The sequence below is a fragment of the Pezoporus wallicus genome, unplaced genomic scaffold (genome assembly GCF_028554395.1).
Source record: "Pezoporus wallicus isolate ANWC-B61680 ecotype Strahan unplaced genomic scaffold, APGP_CSIRO_Pwel_v1 contig_7227, whole genome shotgun sequence".
Taxonomy (NCBI): Eukaryota; Metazoa; Chordata; class Aves; order Psittaciformes; family Psittacidae; genus Pezoporus; species Pezoporus wallicus.
The window spans coordinates 895,120-920,644 of NW_026637191.1; the positions used below are offsets into that span (position 1 = coordinate 895,120).

General features: G+C 43.5%; 1 protein-coding gene across 1 annotated transcript in view; it reads left to right on the top strand.

Moving 5' to 3' along the window:
* The window catches only part of MDGA2 (MAM domain containing glycosylphosphatidylinositol anchor 2), a 375,792-nt gene that overhangs the window by 116,921 nt on the left and 233,346 nt on the right, over nt 1–25,525 (top strand). Inside the window, exon 2 of the mRNA XM_057403838.1 lies at nt 12,773–12,912. Within this exon, the coding sequence (XP_057259821.1) occupies nt 12,773–12,912 (140 nt within the window). The remainder of the gene's footprint in view (nt 1–12,772; nt 12,913–25,525) is intronic.

Genomic DNA, 25,525 nt, shown 5'->3' on the forward strand with positions numbered 1-25,525 from the left:
GTTGAAGAAATTGAGACACAGGTTGTGTTTAAGTGTTACATACAGGAAAGCCACATATCCAGACTGCCAGAGGATTTTATTGACAATACAGAAGCTTTCCCTTACCTTCCTGGTTTTATTCTTAAAGCCTTGAGCTCCGATGCTGTGCTTTATCGTTGTGCCAGGCATGTGGTGACTAAGGCAGAGCAGAGCTCTTCTGCTTGATAAGATTTCACTTGTACTCATCTACAAATGCCCAGACTGCATACCAATGGCTGGGGGCTCCTATCTGTGGGTCCCAGCCCCCAGGAAATTACTGTTGTCTGGCTGTAACAGGGACCAGATGCAGTGCTGCTCAAGCGTGTGCTGCTGCTGAACTTGAAGGTTGTACAGCCTACTGAAAAGCATAGCACCAGTGATTAATTTTGGTGGGAAAAATGAGATGCATTTGCTACTCTAAGTGCTCTAACAGGCTTACACAAATTTTGTACGAAAGGAGAGACTCTGTAATGAAACTTAATGGCTAATTGCACTCTTTTAATAAAATTGGCAATGTCATGAGCTGCTGAAAAGGGACCCGTAAATCGTATAAACAATAATACACTATGTAATGTTGCCTGAGTAACAAGGTGGGAGTTTAATAATTTTCATCATTAATTTTTATCGATTTGTTGATCGCTCATTGATGCCTATTCAAATAAATCACGGAAATGCTGATAGCTAACTTAACTCTGAAGGCAAGTTGCACGTTCAACAGCACATCAATACCATGCTATTAGTTTGGTTTCCCAAGTTAATGAGATCTATAGGGAGGCAATTTCTGTTTATGCTGCTCTGTCTGTCAATCACAGTCCCAATTAATATTAAAAGGATTGGGCCAGTTTAAAGCACACTTGCTGGAGGAGGCTCAAAGACTGCTCAGCTGATAGGTCTCCTGGAAGTATTTCCATTTGCAGTGGTTGGATGCAAAGTAGGGTCCTAACAGTATTTCTTCCAGGAAAAAGATTGCAATGTGAGCTCATCTGCCAGTAGACATCAACAAATAGCAAAGGTGAGAGGGCAGGAGTTGACTGACACAGATAATATAAATTCCCCAATGTCAGGAGAGCTTCAGTGAGAGCTTGGCCCATACAGATCATCTCCGTGGAAGTTAAGCCACTGGAAACTGGACTATTTTAAACATCTCCTTAATTTTTGGTGTCTCTTCAAGCAGGCTTGCTGGTAGGTCCAACAATCCTATACTGCTGTCAGTCGTGTCATGTAAGCATCAAACAGCTTGAGGACCTCTGTTGCCTCCATGCTAAGTGCTCCTCCATAGTTCTGTTGCGTACCAGCACAGCCTGTGATTTGCTGTAGGGGAAGGAAACAGGCACTCTCTCTTCTGCTTATTTGGCCTCATGGCATGCTTTGGCCAAAATTTGGAAATGCATTGTTTTATGCTGTGAGCTGGCAGGATTTTCCTTGAGCTGCCTGGAAGGGCTCCCAAGTGCTGCAGATTTCCTTCACAGGAGGGAGAAGGCTTGGGGCTGGCAGAGACCCCCACTTGTGTTCCCCATGCCAGTGCCTGAAGCAAAATGGTGTGTTTAAGGAAAATCAGCTTGTCCATTGCAAAGCGATTGAAATGGGTGTTGCTGACTTTTTAATTGCCAGATGTGGTTTTCCCTGAGTGGTTGAACTGATTAAGCATATTTGCCGCTGAAGGTATTGAGGGAGGGGAGTGCTGTGCTTTGTGAGTCCTGGGATGTTGCCGCACTGTCCCTTGACAAAGTGGACGCATCTGTCCAGTTGACTTGGTCTCCCCAGACTGGTGGTGACTGTACAGCCTCCATAGGTTAATATGCATTTCTCCAGCTGAACTAGCAGAGGTCAAAAGCTGTACAAGAACATACTTGGTTAATCCTGCTGAACTTATGCAGCCCTGGGCAGGTTGGTTCTTAGCTGTAGCTGTCAAGCACCACTGTAGCTCCGGGTCCTTGGGCTCCCTCCCACCCCAGAGTGCCTAGGGCTGAGCCTGCAAAATCATTGAAATCCTGGAGTGCAGCAGCTAATAGAAAAATGAGTCATTTCCTTGGTGCTTCTGCTGTGAGTTGGGTTTTTTGTTTGTTTGTTTTATAACTGTTACTCTCTTCCTACTGAAGCTAAGAATTATACAAGTTTTGATAGTGCCTGGAATATACAAAATCTGGTGTAATAGGCTTCTAACTTTATATAATGGAACATATTCTAGTCTTTCTGCTGCTACTCCTACACCCAGTGTTTCAAAACAAAGATGTGAAAACTAGGTGTGAGACATTGAAGTACAGGAAACACAATTCTAATTCAAGAACTCATTTTTCTTCCTGAAAGGAAGCTTGTTTTCTTGATAGTCCCTGCTCACTGCGACATATTTGTGCTATCTCACAAGAAATGCAAATTGTTGTTTAAAAAGCTGTTTATTCTTGCTTAACACTATAAAGCAGCATTTTTTTCATTTGCATTCATGTACGGTTATGTATTCTAAAATTCCTCTTTAATATTAAACTGTCTTTTTTTCAGTCAGTAAACTAAAATGAAACCATTCTGAGGACTGTACAGCATTTAGTGAAGCTTTCATTCAGGCTCCTTCAAGATGTTTCTGTTGCTCACAGTCGTGTGGGTTTTGTAGCACCTACAGCACTTCCTTCTGCTTCAGGACACCCTCATAAGCTCTATTTTTGTGGCTTTTGTCTAGGCTGATGAATCCTAAATAATTCTATGGTTCATTCTAGCCATTCCTTCTGGGCTGTCTTTTCTCCCACAGCAGATGGTTTAGGCACCCAGCAGTGCCTGGTTTAAGCAGTGGTCTGCACCGCTGAAGTATTACCATCCTTACCCTAATGAGATGCCCATGGCCCATATGCAGGTGATAGAGCACAGCTATGGTCCTTCAGGTGAGATGTTCTGGCTGGGCATGCATAGTTGTCTGTCAGTCTTCTAAGTGTTGACACTGCCAAGCTGTACTCCATGATGGCAGGCTGGGCTGGGCTCCAATGGCTTATATAGCTCCAGGGAATCTGGAGCCCATTGTGAACCCTGGAGGTATATACAGGTCTGAAGAGCAGACAGTGATTGTTGGTTCACTACATCCTAGTGTTGCACTACAGCATAGGCCTGTGGGAAGGCATGTTAATGTTCATGTTGGATGCCAGCCCCAATCTCACTCTGCTTGGTTGCACTCTGTTTGTTCATCAGCAAGTGCCCTATGATGGATGTGCCATGATGTGCATGCACATCAGCATGGCTTTGAAGGTGTAGTGCAATAGTGGCATTACCAAATTAATAGGTTCAGGTGTCTCTACCTCAGAGTGAATCTCAATGGAGCTTGCTTCTTTTGCCTCTGTGCTTGGCTGCAGAGGAGGTAGGAGGTGGAGCCAGCTAATTCTCTGCTGGTTTGTACTAGAAGCAAATGAGGCTTCGGTCCTTACAGTGCGACAGGGAAAGCTACGTGGATCATGGGAAGAAGATTCTGAAAGATGTTTTGTCAAAGTGTACAAATAGGAGTAATGGTTAAGAATTCAGGATTTGCCTTTTGAAGAGGTGATTTTTAATGTGTTTGATTTTTATGTGTCTCTGCCTTTTTAGGTGGGGGAAACAATATATTACTGTATGCTCAGAGCACCCAAATAAGTAAGACATGTTTACTGCTAGACTATAATACTGTTGAAACAGGCCTGACAATATTATCTGTTTCATGATGCCAGGAACAACGTAGTGTTGCTGTCACTTATAGATAATTTCTTATTTTTGAAGATTCATTGAACCCACTGCCTGCAGTCTGTAGGTTGCAAACTGCTCAAAGAGCAGTTAAGGGAGGAAGGTGTAGTGTAGGAAGGTTTCTCTCTAGACTTGTCTTCCCAATCCCCTCCAAATCAGTGTGATCCTGGAAAGATGCCATATTTGTTGAGTGCAAAGGATACCTCAACCTGGCGTATTGTGAACTAACCAAGAAATCATGACAGCGTCATTCTCTGAGCATGCTGGGAGAAGAGGATGAGGAATTTAGAAGTATGAATTGCAGGGGCCACTATTTTAGTACACTAAATTGTGTACTGTATTTTGGGCCATTCTTCTAGTGTATTCTATGCCTTCTGTGGCATAGGAAAACATGGCTATTGTGCTAATCTTTAATTGCCTGTTCAGGTTGTCAAGCAGAAGCAAGAATTGCAAGGCAGTGTGTCTCAATGACTTTACTTTTACTTGAAGCCAGGAAAAACAAAACCCAAAGAAATACCTCATCAGAATCCTGTCTGGAAGTCCTGTACCAGAGGGATGTTTTCTCAGTGTTGATACTCCAGACTATTCAGTTTCTATTTCCAAGGTCAAGAGAGAGGCTGTTGCCCTATGTCCCACATGCAGTGCTGGTTGAAGTGAAGGTACCCATGTTGTCTTCATATTTCTTTTGGGAAAGTAACTTGGCAGCCAGATCTGTAAATCATATCTGAACGTGTGCACGCTAGCAATCCTGCAGCGTGGAGAAGAACAGTCCATCTCCTTGAATTGAATTAGCTGGCAGTTTAATGAGTGAAACAAGGAGCAAGAGGTAAGTCAGGAGATCACTTCCTGCAAGCTCAGAGAGGAAATTATTCTTAATTCTTTGCCTTGGCAGGGACACATGATCGTGACCCAGCAATGGCAGCTGCACTGGTAGCCCTTTGCTCCTTGGAAATGGCAGCAGAGGTGGTATTGCAGTCAGCTCTCTCTGGCTAAGCTGAGATAGAGTCAGTCAGTACTAAAAATGTGTATGCATTAGGAAAAGGGTTTATCTCTGACATGTGATGCTGTTTGATATTCCAGGACAATCCACAAAAAATCTTAAAAAGTTAAAATGCACTGGCATCAATTAATTACATGTAGAGAAGAGGGATCCTGTCTTATATACAGAAATATGTAGGGTTTTTGGGACTGTAAAAAAGGCTTTAGAATCTGGGCTCTCCCACCTGGGTGGTCATGGTGGCTGTCCTGGCAGGCTGACCGGAGAAGAGGAGACTGAAATGTCAACAGGGATGCTTTGGATATTCCCTGGCTCATATGGGTCTTTTCAGTTTATCTGTGAAGAGTGCAGCTTTGCTTGCCAACTTTGCTATGTGCTGCTAAACAAAAAAAGGGTAAATGTTTAAGGACAAATAAGTGCTGATGAAAAATAAGTAGCAAGTTATTGAATGGCTAGAACAAGAAACCAAGTTCCTATGTTTTTAGGAGCTATTCCCTTCTCTGAGTTTCATAGAAAACTCAAATTGAACTAATATCTTGAAAAGGATGCTCTAGATTTGTGCACCCATAATTAACTGAAGACTAAGACGGCCCCAGTTAGAGTGGAAGCCATATGCTTTGGGGCTGGTTGCCAGGCACTGAGAGCCTCAGTGTTACAGTTCCTTCCAAATGTAATTAGCTGGACAGGGGCTTTTGACAAGGGCATGTAGGGTTAGAACAAGGGAAAGGGCTTTAAACTGACAGAGGGGAGATTTACATTAGATGTTAGGAGGAAGTTCTTCCCTGTGAGGGTGGTGAGGCACTGGCACAGGCTGCCCAGAGAAGCTCTGGCTGCGCCATCCCTGGCAGTGTTCAAGGCCAGGTTGGACAGGGCTTGGACTTACTTGATCTAGTGGAAGGTGTCCCTGCCCATGGCAGGGTGTTGGAACTGGATGTTTTTTTCAATTCCAATACAAACCATTCTATGATTCTGTGATAATATTCTGTGATCTTTGACCAGTTATTTGCTGGTGAAAAGTTCCACTTACGCAGTGATTTGGTCAAGACCTTGTTGGAGGACAATGGTGAGAGAATTAAACTCTGAAAAATATCAGAGCTCGGGTTCTGTAATTATTTCCTTTAATCTGCACAATGATAAGATCTTCATGATTTGTGGAACTTGTAGGATTATTTAAAATGCAATTAAAATTAGATGTATATGTGAAATAGGAGAACCATAATGACTGTTCTTGAAAACGTAGAATGCTTCTCATCTTCTGGGTGCTCTGTAGCCCTGGGCTTTCCTACCCTGTTGTGGGGAGCTGCGTTGGTACTGGAACAGGCACATCTGCATGCTCAGGCCCTCACCTCTCCACTGCTCAGCATCAGCACTGTCTGCATGTGGGCAGCATTCGTTTATCATATCTGCACTTTCTCTCTGCTGCTTTGCATCAGGAGCCTTCCCATGTAAAACCAATTAGCAGGAGTGGAGCCCCCAGTGAATTTCATGCAGTTCTGCAGCATAGTAAGGAAAAAATAATCCTTTTTTAGACAAAGATGATTTAAAGTAATTGCAGATGTGCTTGCAACTCTCAGAATTAAGTTTTCCTGTACTCTCACCAGCTCTTAATTCTGCTAATTGCAAATGAAGTGACCAGGAGTCTCAGTGGTATTGCTGTGATGAATCAACTGCCCTGTGGCAATAACTCTCATCAGTGCAGAATTTAGAATATTTTGCTGCAGGTAATGTGAGATTTGTGACATCTTTTTCCAACAGGAGGTTAGGTTCTGTCCACTAATAAATTTATTATTGGAACTTTTTTTTTTTCCTCTTCAGTTTAGTATCCTTTGGGGGATAGTGGGGAATGAGAAATGTTATACAAGTTGGTTTTATTTAATAAATATTAAGGTTATTGATTATATTTTTCATCTTGGGCCCCAGCTGAGAAAAATGACAGGTACCTCATATGGGAAGCCTGTGGCTAGAGGTGGTTTGATGTTGACCTGTGCAAGGGGCTCACCCTAATAAAGGCCATTTGAAATCAGTTATGAAATTCCTGGTTCAATCCATATCATACAAAGTGCTACTGAGAAAGCACAGGTGGTCTTGTGGAAATTTTGGTATTATTGCATTTGGTTAAAACTTTGAAATATTTTCTCTTTAGTATTTCTTTTTTATTTATTTTATTTTTTAAATAGGATTATGGCTATACGTTACTTTCAGTAGCCATAGTAGGTAAGTGATAGCAGGAAGAGGTCCATTGTTTAAAAGGTTTCTACGCATCAGTGCAAACTATTTCCTGCCTGCTTTCCCTTCATGTGCATAGTAGCGTCTATCCTGTGTTCTTCTCTTCTGGGCTGGCCCTGAACTGACCTTACCCACCAGACTAGCAAGACAAGGATTGAAGTCAACTTTTTTTCCTCTATGATTGGAGTGTTTTTGCCACGTTACTTGATATTCACCCATATCTCTGTGACTTAAACCGTATTTTTGGAGCTCAGGAAGCCTCCTTGATTGATAGTACTAACATAAGAAGGCACAGAGCTAATTAAATCACACTGCTGCTTCCCAGCACTACTGTCACAGGCTGACCTAATTTTGACACTACAAAGCTTATCAGCAGAGTATCTATTGAGTTAGGGGCACCATAATACTTTTTCTAGGAACAGATAGATTTATTTCTCCGTCCCTCTGCCTTACAACTCATTACACTGCTGTTTATTGTTTGTGCTGCTGGGCAAGTATTAAAAACTTATGATCTATGGCATATGATCTCTGTGGGCATCTGTTTCTGGAATGGTAAGCATACTCCAGTTTGGAGAAGGATGGGGAAAAAGCCATGATAACTCTTCAGGCAGGAATAATGGCTTAGATCCATGTCTCTTTTAAAGAATTCTTTCTTATTTAAGATAAAGAATAACAAAGTGGTTGCTGTTGCATCTCATAGGCATACTCTGCCCTCCTCCTCGCAGTGAGCTGGTGGAGGTGTCTGAAGCTGGCAAGGACCCTGTTTTGTGCTAGTAAAGCATGAAAGAAAACTCTCACAAAGGTTTTATGTGATTCATTTGTTGGTCTTAGTCCAAGCGTGTAGATCCAGGATGAATTACTATGTACCGAAAGACAGAGGTGGCTGGGGACAAGTGGAGAAGGAGGAGGAGAGAGGCTTCACCTTCCAGCTGTCTCTGGAAGACTGAGTAGCTGATGATGCCATTTGTGGATGTTTAGTGCTCTTAAAAAAAAAAAAAAAAAAATCAATCCATTTATTCTTTGGTCAGTTTTTAATTTGGTGATGTGATAAAGTCACATGTAAACAAATATCTCATGCCCTAGAAACTTTTGAGATTAACCTAGAAATTGTGAATAAATGCTTTCTTAATTCAACATGTCTTCTCTTTTGAGTGGTTAGGAAACAGTGCAATCGAAATCTCATAGACTAAAAGCTTCCTTTTTTTTTTTTTCCCAATAAGAACTAAAATTATCATTTATTTCCATGATTATGGCAGTTGAGCTTTTTTAGAAAAATACCAGTTATTGTGAATGTTGTTATTAAGGTCAGGAGAGTTACCAGCACTTCAAGTAGAAAGACAGACTGGAGCACTCTGGCTGTCCAAGGTGTCTTACTTGCACTGCAGCTCCACAAACCTACTGCATGTCGTGAAGCATTTCCTTTGTATTATCCCAACTTGTACTTAAAATCATAGAATCACAGAATGGTTTGGGTTGGAAGAGACCTTAAGGATCATCCAGTTCCACCCCCTCTGCCACAGGCAGGGGCACCTTGCACTAGATCAGATTGCTCCAAGCCCCATCCAACCTGGCCTTGAACACTGCCAGGGATGGGGCAGCCACACCTTCTCTGGACAACCTATGCCAGTGCCTCACTACCCTCACAACAAAGAACTTGTTCCTAATGTCTAATCTATATCTCCCCTCTGTCAGTTTAAAGCCACTTGTTCATTTGCTTTTTCTGGGTGACCAGTTTGGTTTGAAAAAGACTCTTTTCTACTTATTCTTGCACTGCCTTTGAAAATAAATGTATTCTGCATATTTCCCTTGGAAGTTAGCTAGCATTCATTACAGCATCTGGTTTGTCCTTTGTCTTTTTTTATTAAGCGTGTCTAGATACCCACATACATATTCAATTTGGGGCATTTCTAATTTTGCCTTCACATAAATTTTTATTGCATTTGTTTTTTGTTGTTTTTTTTTTCCCCTGGTCTGTAATGTCTGAGGAGCTTGTTGCAAGTTGAACCAAATCTTTTGTATAGGAGTGTATGTGTGTGCTAGAGGCAGAGAAGTGAAATGAATTGAAATTGCTGGAAAAGATCAACCAATAAAAGAGACCTAGGTAACATCATTATATAACAAGATATGGTGAAAAGTCAGGTTGGCACCATTTTTCATCTGAGAAAAGCAATCTCATGGAGCCATACAACTTCTTTGCAGCAGAAGTGTGGTGGATTTGTACTTGATTTTGTTGTTGAGCCTTTTCCTTCTTACCTAAGTGTCATAAGGAGCTTTCTTTGACTTGTGTGTGCGAGCTGCGAGGAACGGCACGAGGATGGGTTGTTTCATGCAATATTTACTGTGTATGATCACAAGAGAAATTCTTCCAAAATGCCACAAACAAAATAAATGCCAAGTATATATTACTTTAATGTCTCGTCTGGTATCAAATCCTTGGAGGCCTATTTAAAAAGTAGCTGTAGTGAATATTCCTGCAGTAGAGAGGGAGATGATATTTCGTAATTATGCAATGTCTCCCCAACCATAAGATTTTAAAACTTAGTGTAGTAAGACTATTTTTTTATTTTCCTTTATTTGTTTGATCTCCTCTTAAAGCAGTGTAATCTTTTGCCATAATAACACACAGGGGGGTATTTTTTCATTTATGTATTGCCGTCCCAAACCTAATAGCTGTGGAGCAGTGGCATAGACACTAAAATGAAGGATGCTTCAAATGTAATTTGAAGTTATATGAATTTCATATGAATGAAAATGTAATATTAATGTAATATGGATTTAAAAGGCAAGAGGATGTTGGCATAATGTTGCTGACTCTTCTAATTTTATCAGAAGACTTGTGATCTATGCTGAACCTTGTTTTACCTTTCTGCTCCATGGCTCTGTTTTAACATTTTAGTATTTTAATATCTGTATTGTGGAAAATCATAAAAGCCCCAGCTGTGGCCCAGAGGCCTGCTGTACAGCAGCTGTGCATGCAGAACAAAGAGGATGCTCCATATCCCAGGACATTGAATTCTTGAGGTCTGTGGAGGGAGATCAGCTCTTCTAGCACAGGGAAAGCTGCAGAACACTGACCATTAGTGCTGTTGTCCTACTTAGGAAAAAAAAAAAAAAAATAAGAGTTAATGGATTATTTTGAAGTCAGACTGTGACACATGGGACTGGCTCCTAGACAAGGACATCTCTGGCCTTGCAGGAGGGATGGTGAGCTCCGTCAGAAAGAGAAGCCTGGATCTGTGGTGCAAAGGGATGGCTAGGTTCAATTTGTTTTTTCTAAGCAGTAAAGAACATCTGAGTCAGCTCCTGGGCAGGGACGCAGGTAGATATGCTTGTCTGACTAAACGTGACCATAGGCTGAGCATCGGGTGTATATTCAGTCATTGTGTTGAACTTGGAAGTAACTGATGCTAGGGAGCAGGTTTTCCTGGCCTCACAGAACTGCCAAAAGCAAGAATACTTTAGCCTGTATTCATCTTTGCTAAATGGGGCTGCCAAAAGAAAAGTGGAGAGGGTGAGCTGATAGGTCCTTGAAACTTGTTGCATAGCTGCTTGAGGCACAGAGCTTGCTGGAGGCTGTACTGGAGCTCACTGCTGTTGTTGAGCTGCTGCCCCCCTCATCCCCTTTCCACCCCCCACTTCCCAACACTCTGCCTGATGGGAGGGTATGAGCATGGGGGGGGGCACCTTTTGCTCTTTTGCCCATTTGGTTAGTCTTGAGTGGCCCCACCAAGCCATTATATCTGCTGACCTGGTGGTTGTCCAGGGCTGGGTCACCTTGTATTATTTGACTGAAGTCCCAGGAGATGAACTTTTTACGAGGGCATGGAGGGATAGGATGAGAAAGAATGGTCTTAAACTGACAGAGAAGAAATTTGGATTGGATATTAGGAAGAAGTTCTTTCCTGTGAGGGTGGTGAGGTGCTGGCACAGGTTGCCCAGAGAAGCTGTGGCTGCCCCAACCCTGTCAGTGTTCAAGGCCAGGTTGGAGACAGGGGCTTGGAGCATCGTGGTCTAGCGGAAGGTGTCCCTGCCCATGGCAGGGGGCTTGGAACTGGATGACCTTTAAGGTCCCTTCCAACCCGAACCATTCTGTGACTTGGGAACACATCAGTAATTGAGGAAACGTCCATTCCCTGCATGAGCTCTTCTGCCTGTCCTGGTGCTCTGCAGAGAGGCTCTGCTAAGGAGAGGTTTGTTTCTTTATTTGTTAAACACTTGCTGAAGAGGTTAATCTAGGCCAAGCACATTGAAAATGATATAAATGTAGTAACTGAGATAGACAGGGCGATGCAAGGTAGCTGAGAAAGTCAGGCCTAGTCATCACAGCCTGAAATACTCTCTTCCTGTTCATATAGTTGACCTGATACCATCTTTTTCAGGACACTTTGCTTGAGCCTTTGAATTCTTTTCAGCCTCTGGAGACGAAGGGTCAGAAATTTGAATTGTTAGCAGGCTTGTATCAGTTCTGGGCTTTGTGCAGCAGTTGATGCCACAATGGACTGTGTTGACTGGGAGTAGTGTTCAATTTGGACCAGCAATGGCATGGTGATGGGATTCCGCAGGGGTACCAGTGATGCATCCCAGGGATCCCACGTGTGCCTGAGGTGTGTGTTAATTGAGCAATTGCAGAGCCAGTGGAGCGGTGTGAGAGGGAGGCAATGTGCAGTGCAGAGCCCTGGAAATGGAGCAGCAATTGTGGGGAGAGGTTACTACTTTTGGGGAGAATGCATGGATGTTATCCCAGCGGCACGGGTCTCCTGTCCATGGGGAATGGGGACAGGAGTCCCTTTGGGCTTAGTTCTAATTGTTCTGCTTGCTGGTTGTGATTTAAGACTTCACTTAAGACTTTAAGGGGCATCTGCTTTTACTGAAAAGGAGCAGTGTGCTGATGAGTAGAGAGGGTGAAATGCTGGGTCTTTAGAACTCACCACAGTTATGTTTTATGTCTTCCACTGTTTATGTTACTTTATTTGGCAGTAGGATTGTAACTCAGTTTCTTTATCTCTGAAAATTTTAATAGTTGTGAATTTCACCATTCAGCAATAAAGGAAATCATAGAACCAGGAACATGCTTTGGAGACTTGCTGAAGCAGAGCTGTAATTTGTATTTGCGTATTAGCAACAACATGGAAGTTTTGCTACGTGTACAACATGTAAAACAGAATAATTTCCTGTAGTTCAGGTTGCATATACAAGAAAATTAAAGTAAGGGTTCTGCTTAAACTTAACCTCTGGTCCAAATCCTGGGCCCTCTGACAGCAACAGGATTTTGATATCGACTTTGAAAGGAAGCAGCATCAGTCCCACTGTTTCTTCTGCTTAATTTTAATGGTTTAATTAAGGCTTCTCATTTGCATAATGAGTGTGATAATACATTTAGAAAGATATATAATGGAAAGAACAATAATGCAGAGTTCATTTGGAAATTGAAACAAAAATCACTGGAATGCAAATGAGTTTGTGAAGGTTTGGCTTGGGGCATTGCTGGGTATTAATAAATACTGTGGCAATATCTTCTGGCAATGAATATAGACTCATAGAATGGTTTGGGTTGGAAGGGACCTTAAAGCTCATCTAATTCCAACCCCTCTGCAATGAACTGGGACACCTTCAAGTAGATCAGATTGCTTCAGCCTGGCCTAGAAGGTTTTTGGAGATGAGGCATCCACCACCATATGCATGTGATGAGTAAGCAGAATAGTATTTTGCATGGTGAAAATACTCATCCCCAGTGCTCCCAGCTAGGGGTCTGCAGGGGCCCCAGGCTGCTGCAGTGCAGATGGGTCTGTGTGAGCCCCAAGCGGTGATGCTCACCTAGTTTTTCTCTGGGTGTTTCAGCTCCCCCCACTGTGCGGATCGTGCACTCAGGCCTGGCATGCAACATCGAGGAGGAGCGCTACTCGGAGAGGGTCTACACCATCCGTGAGGGCGAGACGCTGGAGCTGACCTGCCTGGTCACTGGCCATCCTCGGCCACAGGTGAGCCCCCACCGTGCCCGGTGACACTGCTTCTTTCCTCTGCTCTGTCTGTCCCTGAGTCTGCACAAGTTGGTTTCATCTTCTGCTAAAGAGGCTCATCAGCTTGTGCTGCCCTGGTGTATGGGTCCCCATCACCACCCCATTGTGTCTAGGGCACCCTGTCAATAGGTTATATTAGATCAGGACCTTTCAAGACCTGTGCGGGTGTAAATGCTTTATTCTCCACCATGCTCTGCTTTTCCATTTCTATATTTTCTTTTCCTCTTTGAACCAAACCCATTGTCTGTTCCCTCAAAGTGACCATGTCCGCTTTGTCTTCTGCTGCTTCCCCTCATCTTGCTCTGTTAGCAAACAAGCTGCATGCTGAGAGCTGAGGGCATGCCTGTAATTAGCTGATGTGACCACGTTTCACAGCTCTCATGCTTGTATGAGAGTATGAACACCAGAATACCTTGGAAGGAATTTCTTTGCAAGGTGAGGAATTAAACACCTCTCTCTTGAAATTGCCAAGAACAGGTATGAGCTGTAAAGTACTGCTGGGGAAACGGACTGAGAGACCTCAAGTCTGCAGACTTGATGTTCCTCCAACACAGTGAGACATGCTGATTCTTCCATAGCTGTTTCCAATTTAATGAGAAGATTTAAGAATGAAGAAGTTGAAGTTTAGCCTGTGCTGTTTCAGAGAAGGCATAGGTCTGGCTGTGTCTTAGAAAACTACATACAGTTTTACACTGAGCTGTAGTCACACATTAAAGCTATGCTATAAACCAAGCCATTTTTCTTTTGAATTAAGTAATCTCTGTCTAGCCTTTGCCAGATGAAGGAGAAAGAAAGCAGTAGCCTAAAAAACCCCAAAAGACTCGACTAAGTGTTCGGTTGTGTGGTGTGGTTGACACACTGGGGGGAAGGCATGTCATCCAGAGTGATGTGGACAGGCTGGAGAGCTGCGTCTGTGCCAACCTCATGAAGTTCAGCAAGGCCAAGTGCAAGGTCCTGCACTTGGTTCAGGGCAGTCCCAGGAACAAATACAGGTTGGGCTGAGACTGGATTGAGAACAGCCCTGAGGAGAAGGACTTTGGGGTGTTGGTTGACAAGAAGCTCAACATGAGCTGTCAATGTGTGCTTGCAGCCCAGAAACCAACCATGTGCTAGGCTGCATCAAAAGGAATGTGACCAGCAGGTCAAGGGAGGTGATTCTCCCCGTCTACTCTGCTCATGTGAGACCACCCCCTGGAGTACTGTGTTCAGTTCTGGGGCCTCCAACATAAGAAGGACATGGACCTGTTGGAGCGAGTCCAGAGAAGGCATGAAGGTGCTCTGTGGGCCGGAGCAGCTCTGCAGTGGAGACAGGCTGAGAGATATAAGATTGTTTCACCTGGAGAAGAGAAGGCTGCAGGAAGACCTTAGAACAGCTTCTAGTGCATAAAGGGGCTAACAAGAAAGCTGGATAGGGGCTTTTTAGAAGCGCATGTAGGATTAGGACAAGGGGGAATGGCTTTAAAAACTAGAAGATACAATTCTATGATGTTTTGGTAACACCCCAAATAAGAACAATGATGTAAAATCACTTCTGTTATTATGAAGTTAAATATTAACTGCTTCATAAGTTATGAAAAGTATTTATTGTCCTGCTGTTGTGTTTTCTGCAATTGCTGATTGTCCTCTTCTCTCTGACCGTGCTCACACCATGGAAGACTGGTGCCGCATTGAATGTTGTTGGGGAAGATGCTGGTGGCTGCTCATGGAAAGAGCCAAGTGATAAAACTTGGGCTGACACAGACCTCATTCACAGAAGTTGATCATAACGTTTTAATATAGCACTGACTGATGCAGGAAGAGAGCACCTACTGCCTGAGGACACCTGGGTGCTTTTTAGGTCATTTGTTAAGGCGTTTGGTGCTGTTGAACTTGGGGCAGATGGGATCTGCTCCAGGCTGGCTGCTGTGTCCTGCCGCATCCCTGAAACAAGTCCGTGCCTCTCAATCCCTGTTAGTAATGTTGGATTTATTCTGCCTTCTCAAATGTTTCTTTTCTAGGCTTATTTAACAACTTTTTAATGTCCAAAGCAGATGGCTCTGGATGCAGCAGTTTGTGGCGTACCATCTATTTGGGTGGAAGTAAATAGCATGTTCATGTGCAGGTAAAAGGGAGCAGGATAAAGGCAGATTGGCACTTCCAGTGAGCTTCCTTGAAGAAAGTTTCTTTCTCAACCCATCTGCTCCAGCAAAGCTGCCCCGCAGCCTGCAAGGTTTGGTGCAGCTCAAATCAAAGATGCCTCTCAAACCCCCAGCCCAAGGCAGCTTCAGAGCTAGCTGCCAGGAAATGCTTTGGACCAGCTATGAAAGGTCCGATCTCAAGCAGTAACAAAGCTTATGATGCTGCTGAATCAAAAAAAAGCTGTTCAACCAAAATCTCATATCGAGAAAGCAACCACGTGGCTGCTCTTTTTCATAAAAGTCTCTATTTTCTCATCTGGGATTCAGGATGAAAAATTGATTTATCTCTGTTTTAGCTGTTTATAGATTTTCTTTGTCAGCCAGCACCTCGGTTGCTTGGTCCCATGTTACAGCTCTCTCACACTCGCAGTATTTTTTGCAGATAAACTGCCTGGGAACAAGGGAGTAGTTTTGGTAGTCTCAAATGGATGATTCTGCAGCAAAATATGGGAGGCTTGGCAAGACTGCATTTGAACATTAGCCTTTTTATGACCTTCCTATTAAATATCCATTCAATTTTAGTGCTCCAGAAAGTATGGAAAAAAAAATAATAGGGCCTAAGACACCATAGGTTTTTCCATTGCCAGATTTAAACTTTGGCATGGAAGTCTGGAGGGGCTGCAGCCCCTTGGACTGGTTGCCCAAGAAATTTGGCTTCTAGTAGACAAGACTGCCAGGAATCTCACTAATATTTGTGTGAGTTTTGTCAATGGGGCTACTGGGAAAAACCACAGATGAAGGTCAGGCAGGAGATCAGGGTGGATGTAAAATCAGCAAGCTGGTGCTCACCATTCCCAGCTGCCAGAGAACGACTCTTACATGCCAGTAATTACTCTTGGTATTTTAAATACAGATAGTTTGAGGTTTTTATATATTTTGCTTGTTGAATACATTCTGGCTCTTCAGCAGGAGGTCTGCAGTGTGTTTCTGTTACGAACAAGAGATAGTTGCTGGCTTGAAGAGGGGATATGGCATTTATTTTCAAACTTTTCGTTTTTATATGTGTGGAATTTATGTATGAAACTTGACAATATCTTGTTGGATTCTCATGCTCAGACAGCCTTGACTATGAGGTGACTTTGAGGAGAAGTATCCAGCAGGATGCCTCCTATTCTTATATATGGAAGTGGTGAAAATGCATTTTTATTTTGTTGTGTACGAGACTTCCATATACATTTTGTGGTAATTGCCTATATTTTCAGTATTTCAATTTTCTACTGATTTTTGCACAGAGGGTTATCAGATTTGCAAATTCTATGGAAATTATTTTCAAACCGATATTTTATCAGACCTTTGGAAGTGAGTTTATAAAATATGTAATTATGAATCTATTCTAAGAAGGCTGTTCAACTTGCAAGTTCTTCTCAAACTTTTTTCAATTATTATTGGCATACATAGAAACTTCTTTTGTTTTAAATGCTGTAAGAAATAAGCAGCCCAGAACTAGGCATTTGTAAAATCCCCTGTTGGTGTTCATTGTATTTCCTTCCCCCAAGCAGAAAACACTTATCAATTAAGGAGAAAAGGAAAGTGTGCTGTGAGTTAGCCGATGAGACCATGCATCTCTCCTTGCAAGAACTGGTCTTTGCAGATGCTGGCGTGGCTTGGACCTCTGCCTTGCCAAAGCTTTTTGGTCTCCAGAGTTATTGGTGGGACTGTGTGTTCAGTTCTTGGAGACTGTATCATATTCAATTCTCCCACCACAGCAGCAGCAGTGAATGTCCAAGTTGTGTTGTCATAATGGCTGCCAGGTGATGCTGTCCATGGATATACATGGTGTACCATACTGGTGTTACTGCTGACTGGAAGTCCTTGCAGGGTTTTAGAATCATAGAATCATAGAATAGTTAGGGTTGGAAAGGACCTTAAGATCATCTAGTTCCAATCTCCCTGCCATGGGCAGGGACACCTCACACTAAACCACGTCACCCAAGGCTCTGCCCAATCTGGCCTTGAACACCGCCAGGGATGGAGCATTCACAGCTTCCTTGAGCAACCTATTCCAGTGCCTCACCACCCTTGCAGTAAAGAATTTCCTCCTTATATCCAATCTAAACTTCCCCTGTTTAAGATTTAACCCATTACCCCTTGTCCTATCACTACAGTCCCTAATGAAGAATCCCTCCCCAGCATGTTTATAGCCCCCCTTCAGATACTGGAAGGCTGCTATGTGGTCTCCACGCAGCCTTCTCTTCTCCAGGCTGAACAGCCCCAACTTTCTCAGCCTGTCTTCTTATGGGAGGTGCTCCAGTCCCCTGATCATCCTCGTGGCCCTCCTCTGGACTTGTTCCAACAGTTCCATGTCCTTTTTATGTTGAGGACACGAGAACTGCACACAATACTCCCAAGTGAGCTTTCACAAGAAACCAGGTCACTTAAATCAATGAATTGCCATGGCCTGCTTTAGTCTTTTTTTTTAATTTTTTTTCCTTCCTTTTCTTAAATGATTAGTTTCCTTTTTTCCTGTTGTGGTATGAATATCCGTTTGGCTAATTTGGGCCAGCTGTCCTGTCTCTGCTCCCTCCTGGCTTCTTGTGCCCTTCCTCACTGGCATAGCATGAGAGACTGAAAAGTGCTTGATCAGGGTAAGTGCTACTGAGCAACAGCTAAAACATTGGTGTGTTATCAGCATTGTTCTCACACTAAAGCCAAAGCACAGTGCTGGACCAGCTACTAGGAAGAAAATGAATTGTATCCCAGCCAAAACCAGGACAGCCAAGCACTGTCCTATACCACTCCTTAAACTCCAGCAGCAATCAGATAAGGGATCATTAGGAATTATTTTCTGAAATAAAGGCTGCTAGATGTATTGTGGAGCAGAAATGCCACACCAGTGTGGCAGTGGCTCATGGAGGGGAGCGTGGATGTTAGCAGTAAAGTGGTGCATCGCTGCAGGGATGCCAAGAGCAAACTGATTTCTGCACATGCTGTTCTCTTGCCTTGTTTCTCTGCCAATTGCTGTTGCTTTGGCCATCATAGGTGATGGCATTACAGCTAAATGGAGGCCGCCAGGTTCCACCCGTAGACACTGCATGAAGACAAGAAGTGAATTTTGGGCTTCAGCTTTCACAAACATTGTGCTGGTTCGTTAACAGAATGTCTGCTGTTCCTGCTTAGTGAGCTATGGGAGCCAGGCAGCTATGGGAGCAGAGCTCAAGTAAAAAGATCATTCAATATGTAAGGCTGGTGTGAGTAATAAGCAAGCCTTCCATTCTGGGAACAGCATGTAAGATTGGGTGCAAATGCTAACGTGGAAAGTTCTCCTGATTTGCAAATGGAGTTTCATAATTGGGTGCTTTGGTAGCTGAGGGTTTGGAGATACAGTTAATTACACTAGAAAATTAAACTCTCTTTAAAATCATGCACTTTACTTAACAAAGATTTTTTTTCTTCTTGTTTTGGGGGCTAATTAGCTGCATTCACCTGTTTTCCTGATTCTGAGCTCACAGTAGGTCTCCACAACTATTGAGAGGCAGTTTGAAAGCCAAGTATCTAATGGTAGAAGAAAACCTCCTGTGAACTTTCCTTCTGTGAGTCCTCTCTAGGTCTTAGGTGGATGACAGCAGGTTTGTGCCGGATGGTCTGCAGCATATACCAGCACTATAGAGTGGGTCTTCTTAAGAAGTAAAGCCCTGAGAAAGACCATGCTGAGCCCTCTGTGTGGCTGTAAAGGACATAAGGTCTTTTTGTTTGATGTTTCTGCAGTCATTGCCTTCCTGTTGGCCTAAAAGTTGCTCCTTGACTCTGTGGGTTAGATGCCTGCAGGTGAGCCTTGGACCATTGCTGTAAATTGCTGTGAGTAGATATGGTCCTTAGGGAGTCTCCAAAGACTCCTCTATTTGCTCTGCTGCCCCATGCACCTTTCTTCTCAACCCTCACCATTCTGTGGAACATCTTCAAGGAGAGGAGACCTTGCTGATGCTCCATTGCAGCCTCCTGTGCTGTGGGACTGCTGTTACCATCACAGTATCTATCTGATTTTCCTTTCTGCCACATTAAAAGCTCCCTTGGGATATAAAGAGAGGAAAAACAGTCTCTCTCAGAAGGTTGAAGATGTGTCCTTTGCCTTAGTTTTGCAAGGTGGCTCCTGAATATCCAATTTTTTTTTACCTAGGACACAATTACAAATGAGTACCTTTGTGTGCACACTGTAATGCCTGGAAGGAAATGCTTTTAGCTCTGAGAACTCTCCCTGGGGCAGAGAGCAGGTTTGATACTCCCAGTGCGAGTGTGCCTATCTGCATGAGGGTGCTTTCAGCTTCCTGTGGGAAAGCGCTTTCTGCTTCTGCCCCATGCATGGGGGGTCAGTGTTACTTTACACTCCCTCCCCATGGACATGAGGGACTGTAGCAGGAGGATGTTAGCAATAGAGAATCAGACCAAACTAGGTAGGACCCACATTTTCACCTCCTTCCTTCATGGATTGGAAGAGGCAAGAGAAAGTGTTGCTCATGGGATTCCTCTCCTCATGGCTTCAGAGAAGAAAAGCAACCTGGTCTAGTGGAAAGTGTCCCCGCCTGTAGCAGGGGACTGGAACTGGATAAGCTTTAAAGTCCCTTCCAACCCAAACCATTCAGTGATTCTATGAAAGTTGGCAGGGCTGGTGTGAGTGTGCATGACGTGGTGCTAGGCCACTCTGCTGCCTCTTTAGGCTTCTTAATGACACCCTGTGTGATTTGAGGCTGCCTGTGGTGGGTGTCTGCTTCAGGTGGAAGTCTGAGAGGAGGAATGAGTGTTTATTTTGTTTTCTCCTTTTCATGTCAGTGCTCCTGTGTGCTTTCCCGAAGTGCACATTTATGTCTTTTTGTCTTTCCAGGCATCGCTTTTAACTTTTTGATCCATTGATGTAGCTCTGTAACAGGCTGATGACTCGCATGTGCCTCTTTCTGATCTGCTCCAAGTCATGTTGAAGTGATGCTGCTCTGTAGGGGCCTCTCTTTGAAAATGTGTCTTCAGATTTAGTCTTAACTGGCTTCCTACAACATGCCACAAAATTCCCCCTAGTATTAGTTACAGGCAGGTAGAGATGGGGAAAATCCTCTATTCAGGGTGGTGGTTGCACTTTCAAGCTGGAAACTGTTTTGCAACTTTGCTTAAAAATTGTTGCATTCTAATCAGTATCAGTGAAACCTTTTGAGAGAGTAATGGAAGGCTACAGTAGTTATTACAAAGGGAAGAGATTACAAACCCTTGCGTACTGCTGCTCCCCAAAACTTAGCATCATTCTTAATTATACAGAAAGCTCTGAGCACCCCAACACATGATTGTCTGCTTGTTATCTGTGGAGTGATTGTGCAGCATTTGATATAGCACTGCTATTCATAATTTGCAGCATTCTTATATACAGCACTCATCACTTGATCTATTAAATGTGCCATTAGTTGCCATGGAAACTAATTTTCCTTGATTAAGTTTTTGAAATGCCACATCCATGCTCAGGTGAGGCTAATGGTGGGTGGGCAAATGCAGCCCTCTTTTCATAAATTACTGCATTCAGAATTCTGCCCAAAGGTTGTTTTGGATTTATTAACAGAATCCTGCAAAACCCATTCCTGTCTGAGAATGAGGGTGACGTGATGAGTCCTCCCCTGTCCCTGGTGGTAGGGCTGAGCTCATGGTCTGTGTCAGACCTGCTGAGGCCAGCTGCATGTCCCTCAGGGTAAGGGGCTGTTGTGCCACCATTCAGACCTGTCACTTTAACAGACGTTAGCCCAGGAACTGAGTGTTGTGCTGTACCTGCTTGTCAGCTCCACAAGATATGTGTAAGGACACTTATCCCTGTGACACAAGTTATTTGCTCTTTTATGTAGCTAATAGGTGCCTTTTTATTTACACTAGTAAGACTCTCTTGCACAGCCCATGGAGGGATGCAGCTTATCCTTCCCTTCCTTGGCTGATCTAGCCTGTGCTGGGGCATCTAACTAGTGGCAGCAACAACTGTGACTGTCCCAAGGTTAGGAGTGGCATTTGGACCACAAGGGTCAGAGGAAGCAGCATCTTCTAAAAGAGCAGGGGCTGGCTGAGATTTTGTATCTTGCCTGTCCGCTAAAGGCTGAATGATAAAGACCTTGTTTGTCAGCATAACCTCAGCTACATTGTTTGGGTTTTTTTTTCCGTGTCTTTCACCTCTGTCACACCTCAGGTTACATTATCCTGTCATGAGCAGTGTGTTCTGAGATGGAAAATGTGCTGAAGGGAGGGAGAGCAATGCCTGAGTTCTTGCCCAGTTGCTCTCTGGCAAGGGATGGGGTCCTCACATTTGTCCCCTTGCCCTGACCAAACTCCAGAACTGGGGAGGCAGCAGCTGCTGCTGCCACACATAATCCAGCCATCTTGAGAGTTGTGTGCTCTCTGCTCCCAGTGAACTAAGTTATTTTGACTATTTGGGATGCAAAATGACCTAATAAGCACTGAGGCTTTCTCATGCAGAACTGTAGTGGATTCCACCTCCTCATATCTATCCTTCTGACACTCTTCTCCTATGCAGCATTATTGGATAATGGCTTTAAACTAAAAAGGGTAAATATAGATCAGATAATCAGGAAGTTCTTCCCTGTAATGGTGGTGAGACACTGGCACAGGTTGCCCAGAGTTGCTGTGGCTGTCCCATCTCTGGCAGTGTTCAAGACCAGGTTGGATGGGGCTTGGAGCAACCTGGTCTAGTGGAAGGTGTTTCAGGGGGCTGGAACTGGATGATCTTTATGGTCCCTTCCAACACAAACTATTCTGTGATTCTATGATTTTATCCCCTTGAAATCAAGGGGCTTAGACATGCACTTGTTGCTGGTTCTTTGTGAAGAGAGTGTCAGGAAGCGTGGCTGTCCTGGAAAGCAATGCGTGGGAGGATCTGCTTTTGGAAGACCCCTCATTTTCTCCCTGCCTCTGTTTTCTTTCCACTTGTAGGAGTGGAGTGCTGTGCTGATGGCCAGCCTGTCAACAAGTAGCTACTCTCCTTGTGCAGCTAGGAGATACCTTCTGCTTCCTGAGCTTGGTGATTTTGCACCCTGAGCTCAACCAGGGCTGCTGCTCCTCCAGGGACCTGCATGCTGGGACATGCACCTTGCTGCCTACTGGGAACTGGGGTGGAGAAAGGGGGTGCTCTGCATAGCACAAATGTTTTTTTTTTTTCCCTGTGTCAAGTGATTGGTAGGCATAAACTGAACTTCTTTAATAAACTAGAGTTTTGGTGGGTCCCAGTTTGTCTGGTTAGGGGTTAACTGCACTTCCTGACATAAAGCAGCACTGTTGTCCTCAGTCAGAGCGTGCTGTGCTCTCCATTTGTGATGTGCTCAGATGCACGAGTCTCTCAGTCCCAAGGAATTCCAGGAGTCTATTGCTTGCTTGTCTTTCAATGGTGTCCCTCACTGTGGATGCTGTGATTTCTGCCCCAGATTTTTTTGCGTTTAACACTTAATTCTCTTGTTGGAGCAGGAGGAGGTTGTAGTGAACACTGAATGTATCTGCAGTGCACTGCAGAGGTGTGAATGCAGGTGCTGTACTCTAGGAATAAAACATCAAATAAACTGTTCATAGCCTCAACAGCAAAAAAGGCAGGTAAAGTTTAATCACATATTTCTTTTAATGCTTAGGAATGATGGAAGCATGTGCTATTCACAGCTAAATGTGAGCTTTATTGAGTCAAACATTTCTGAAGAGTTTTTTCCAGCATAAAATGCAGGCTAATTTAGTCATGAGTCAGGCTGGATTTTGTCAGGTGTTCACTGAGCATTTGTAAAGTCTTCCCGTGAACTAAGGAGTGTCATATGAAATCATCATCAGTTTTCCTAACAAGAGCACAATTACTGTAATAAGGATATGCAGAATGCAATAGGGAAACAGCTGTTCCAGTGTAAGTAACCCCCTCTCCTCCCCACAAACTGCTTTCTTTGGTCACATCAGCAGTTGATAAAAATTGCTATCCATTAAAATAGAAAATGTAGCATCCAGTTTACCTCAAAGGAGCCTTTTATGTTTCACTTGCAGCTGATCAAAGAGAGCATCACATGGGTTTTTTGTTTCGTTTTTCTGAAATGCTGCTTTTTATATTTTAATAGATGGAGTACCAGAAAATGTTAATTTTTTCTTTGCACACCCTAATAAGGTGAAGGTAGGATTATGTTCTGAAACATTAGAGGAGGCTACACTAATCAGATTAAGTAATTAAGATGGTATGCATTTTAAATAATTAAGGTTTTCTCTAACATGCCACAGTTACGTATTTTTGTTGATGGAGATACCTCGCTGCTTGGGAAGGAGTTTGCTTGTTGGAGCTGGCAGGAGAGATGAGTGAAGCACTGCGTGGTGCACATCAGCTGCTTGGCAACTCCAGACAGTTGTGGACTGTGGTTCTGCTGTGCTCTGTGATATCCCGGTGTACTGTGGGGGTTTGAAAAGCTGCCTTTGCTTGCTTATACACCTCATTTATTGATATTGTCTCAGTGGTGCATAGAATCATAGAATCCCAGATTGGAAGGGACCTCAAGTACCACCTGGTCTAACCTTTCTAGCAAAGCATGACACAGACTAGATGTCGCAGCACCCTGTCCATCTGAATCTTAAGTGTCCCAGCACTGGGAAATCAATCACTTCCCTGGGGAGATTATTCCAATGGCTGGTTGTTCTCATGGTGAAAATTTTTCCTCTAGTGTCCAACTAGAATCTCCCTTTCGAGTAACTTGTGCCCATTACCCCTTGCCTTTTCTATGTGAATGTATATTGCTGCAATGCTAAATCTTATTACAGCCTCATCTGTGGGAGGAAAGGCTTTCCTGAGGATGACTGTGGGAGCCTTCAAGTAGGAGCAGGCAGAGTTGGTGAAATAAATGAGGAAGAGGATAGGTCCAGAGGTGCTGAGACCCAGCCATTTGTGTTGATTATGGCATTGGTATTGAAAGTTACAAGAATTTAGACTTCCCAAAAAGCAACAGAGAAGAAAACACAAACTCCTAAAGAAAACATTTCCATCAGAATTTATTTTTGACCTGCAGTCTTTGCCTAGCGGCAATCTAATGCCACTCACAGTTAAGTTGTAATTAATGTAAAGGCTTGGTGGAGTTGTCTTTGTTAGTGACAGTTATGTAGCCTATTCTTCAGCCTCTCATGGAGTGCAGAATATTTTGGGCAGCAGTAATGAGGAAGGTACAGCATCCTTACTGATTCATACTGGATATTTTGTGAATATGCTACTGAAAAATTCATATCCATTCACCCCATCATCTGCAGGAAGCTGGATTGAATGACACAGGTTTTGCAAGCCAATAGAGAAATTAAACTCCTCAGTTCTTGTATTCTGAATGCTTCGACCAGTTGTATCTTGCTGATTCTCCTGGTTCCAGGTGGCTGCTGTCTCTTGACAAAAAGTATGTTTGCAAGTTTCTAAAAAGGGCTTGGAAGTGGTGGGAGAAAGAGGTCAGCTTAGATCAAGATAAATGCAATATCAGGGCAAGTGAAGTGTGTATTTCAGTCATGCTCAGTTGAGAATATTGAGCCTAGGCTTGCTAAAGCATCAGCAGTCACTGAGATGAGTCTATCAGAGAAGCACGTTGAGCTGGAAATAACATCCAGGTTGGTGATTTTTAGTATACCAGGCTTTTCGCCTATGATTGACCCTTGTGGAAGCTTAGGAACTGCCAGAAATCCCCTACAGAAAGTTTCCAATAAACACAAAGCATGACTCCCCTATCATGAGAAGCAAAACAGTGCTGTTTTCCATTTTATTGAAATATGGATACTTGTTCCCTGAATGCGTCGCTTCTGTCTTCTCCCCTTCCCCTGTTTTTTACCCCCAAGCTGTGCTCTGCAGTCTTTGGTTTCTGTCTGTATATTGTCAGCTTTTGTTTCCCTGTTTCTTGATGGACCCTAAGAGCTAGGACGTTGGCTGAAAGAATGGAGGAGTGCCCCTGCGATGCTGCAGAAGTAGCTGTTTTCCCATCACTGTTGAACATACTAGTCTTAAGCAAAAATGAGGTGGGCGGTTTTGCAATGAGGTCTGTTGCTGTGAAGTCTTGCTCACTGAAAGAGAATATATTTGATGAGTAAAGAGATAATTTAGTAACCCAGGGAAACTAGCAGCATATGCAGACCTGCTGTGCCTGAAGCAGAAATACATTCTGGTAACATTCTGATAGCTGGTCTGTGAAAAGTTGTCTCCTAAAGGAACACTTGAAGATGCTTTTTATGAAGCAGAATAGGGAATTGTTCCCATTGCTGTGGACGTAATGAAAGACATGTTCTACATCTGCGAGTGAAACCTCAGAGCAGCAGGCTCCTCATTTATTTTCTCATAGCAGCAAGACCTGTTCATGGCTGGAAAGCACATTTGTTTTGCTGCCCATTTGAGTTCTTCTCCAAAAATGATGTATTTGTTGTCCAAAAGTCCAAATGTGATAGAGCCTCTG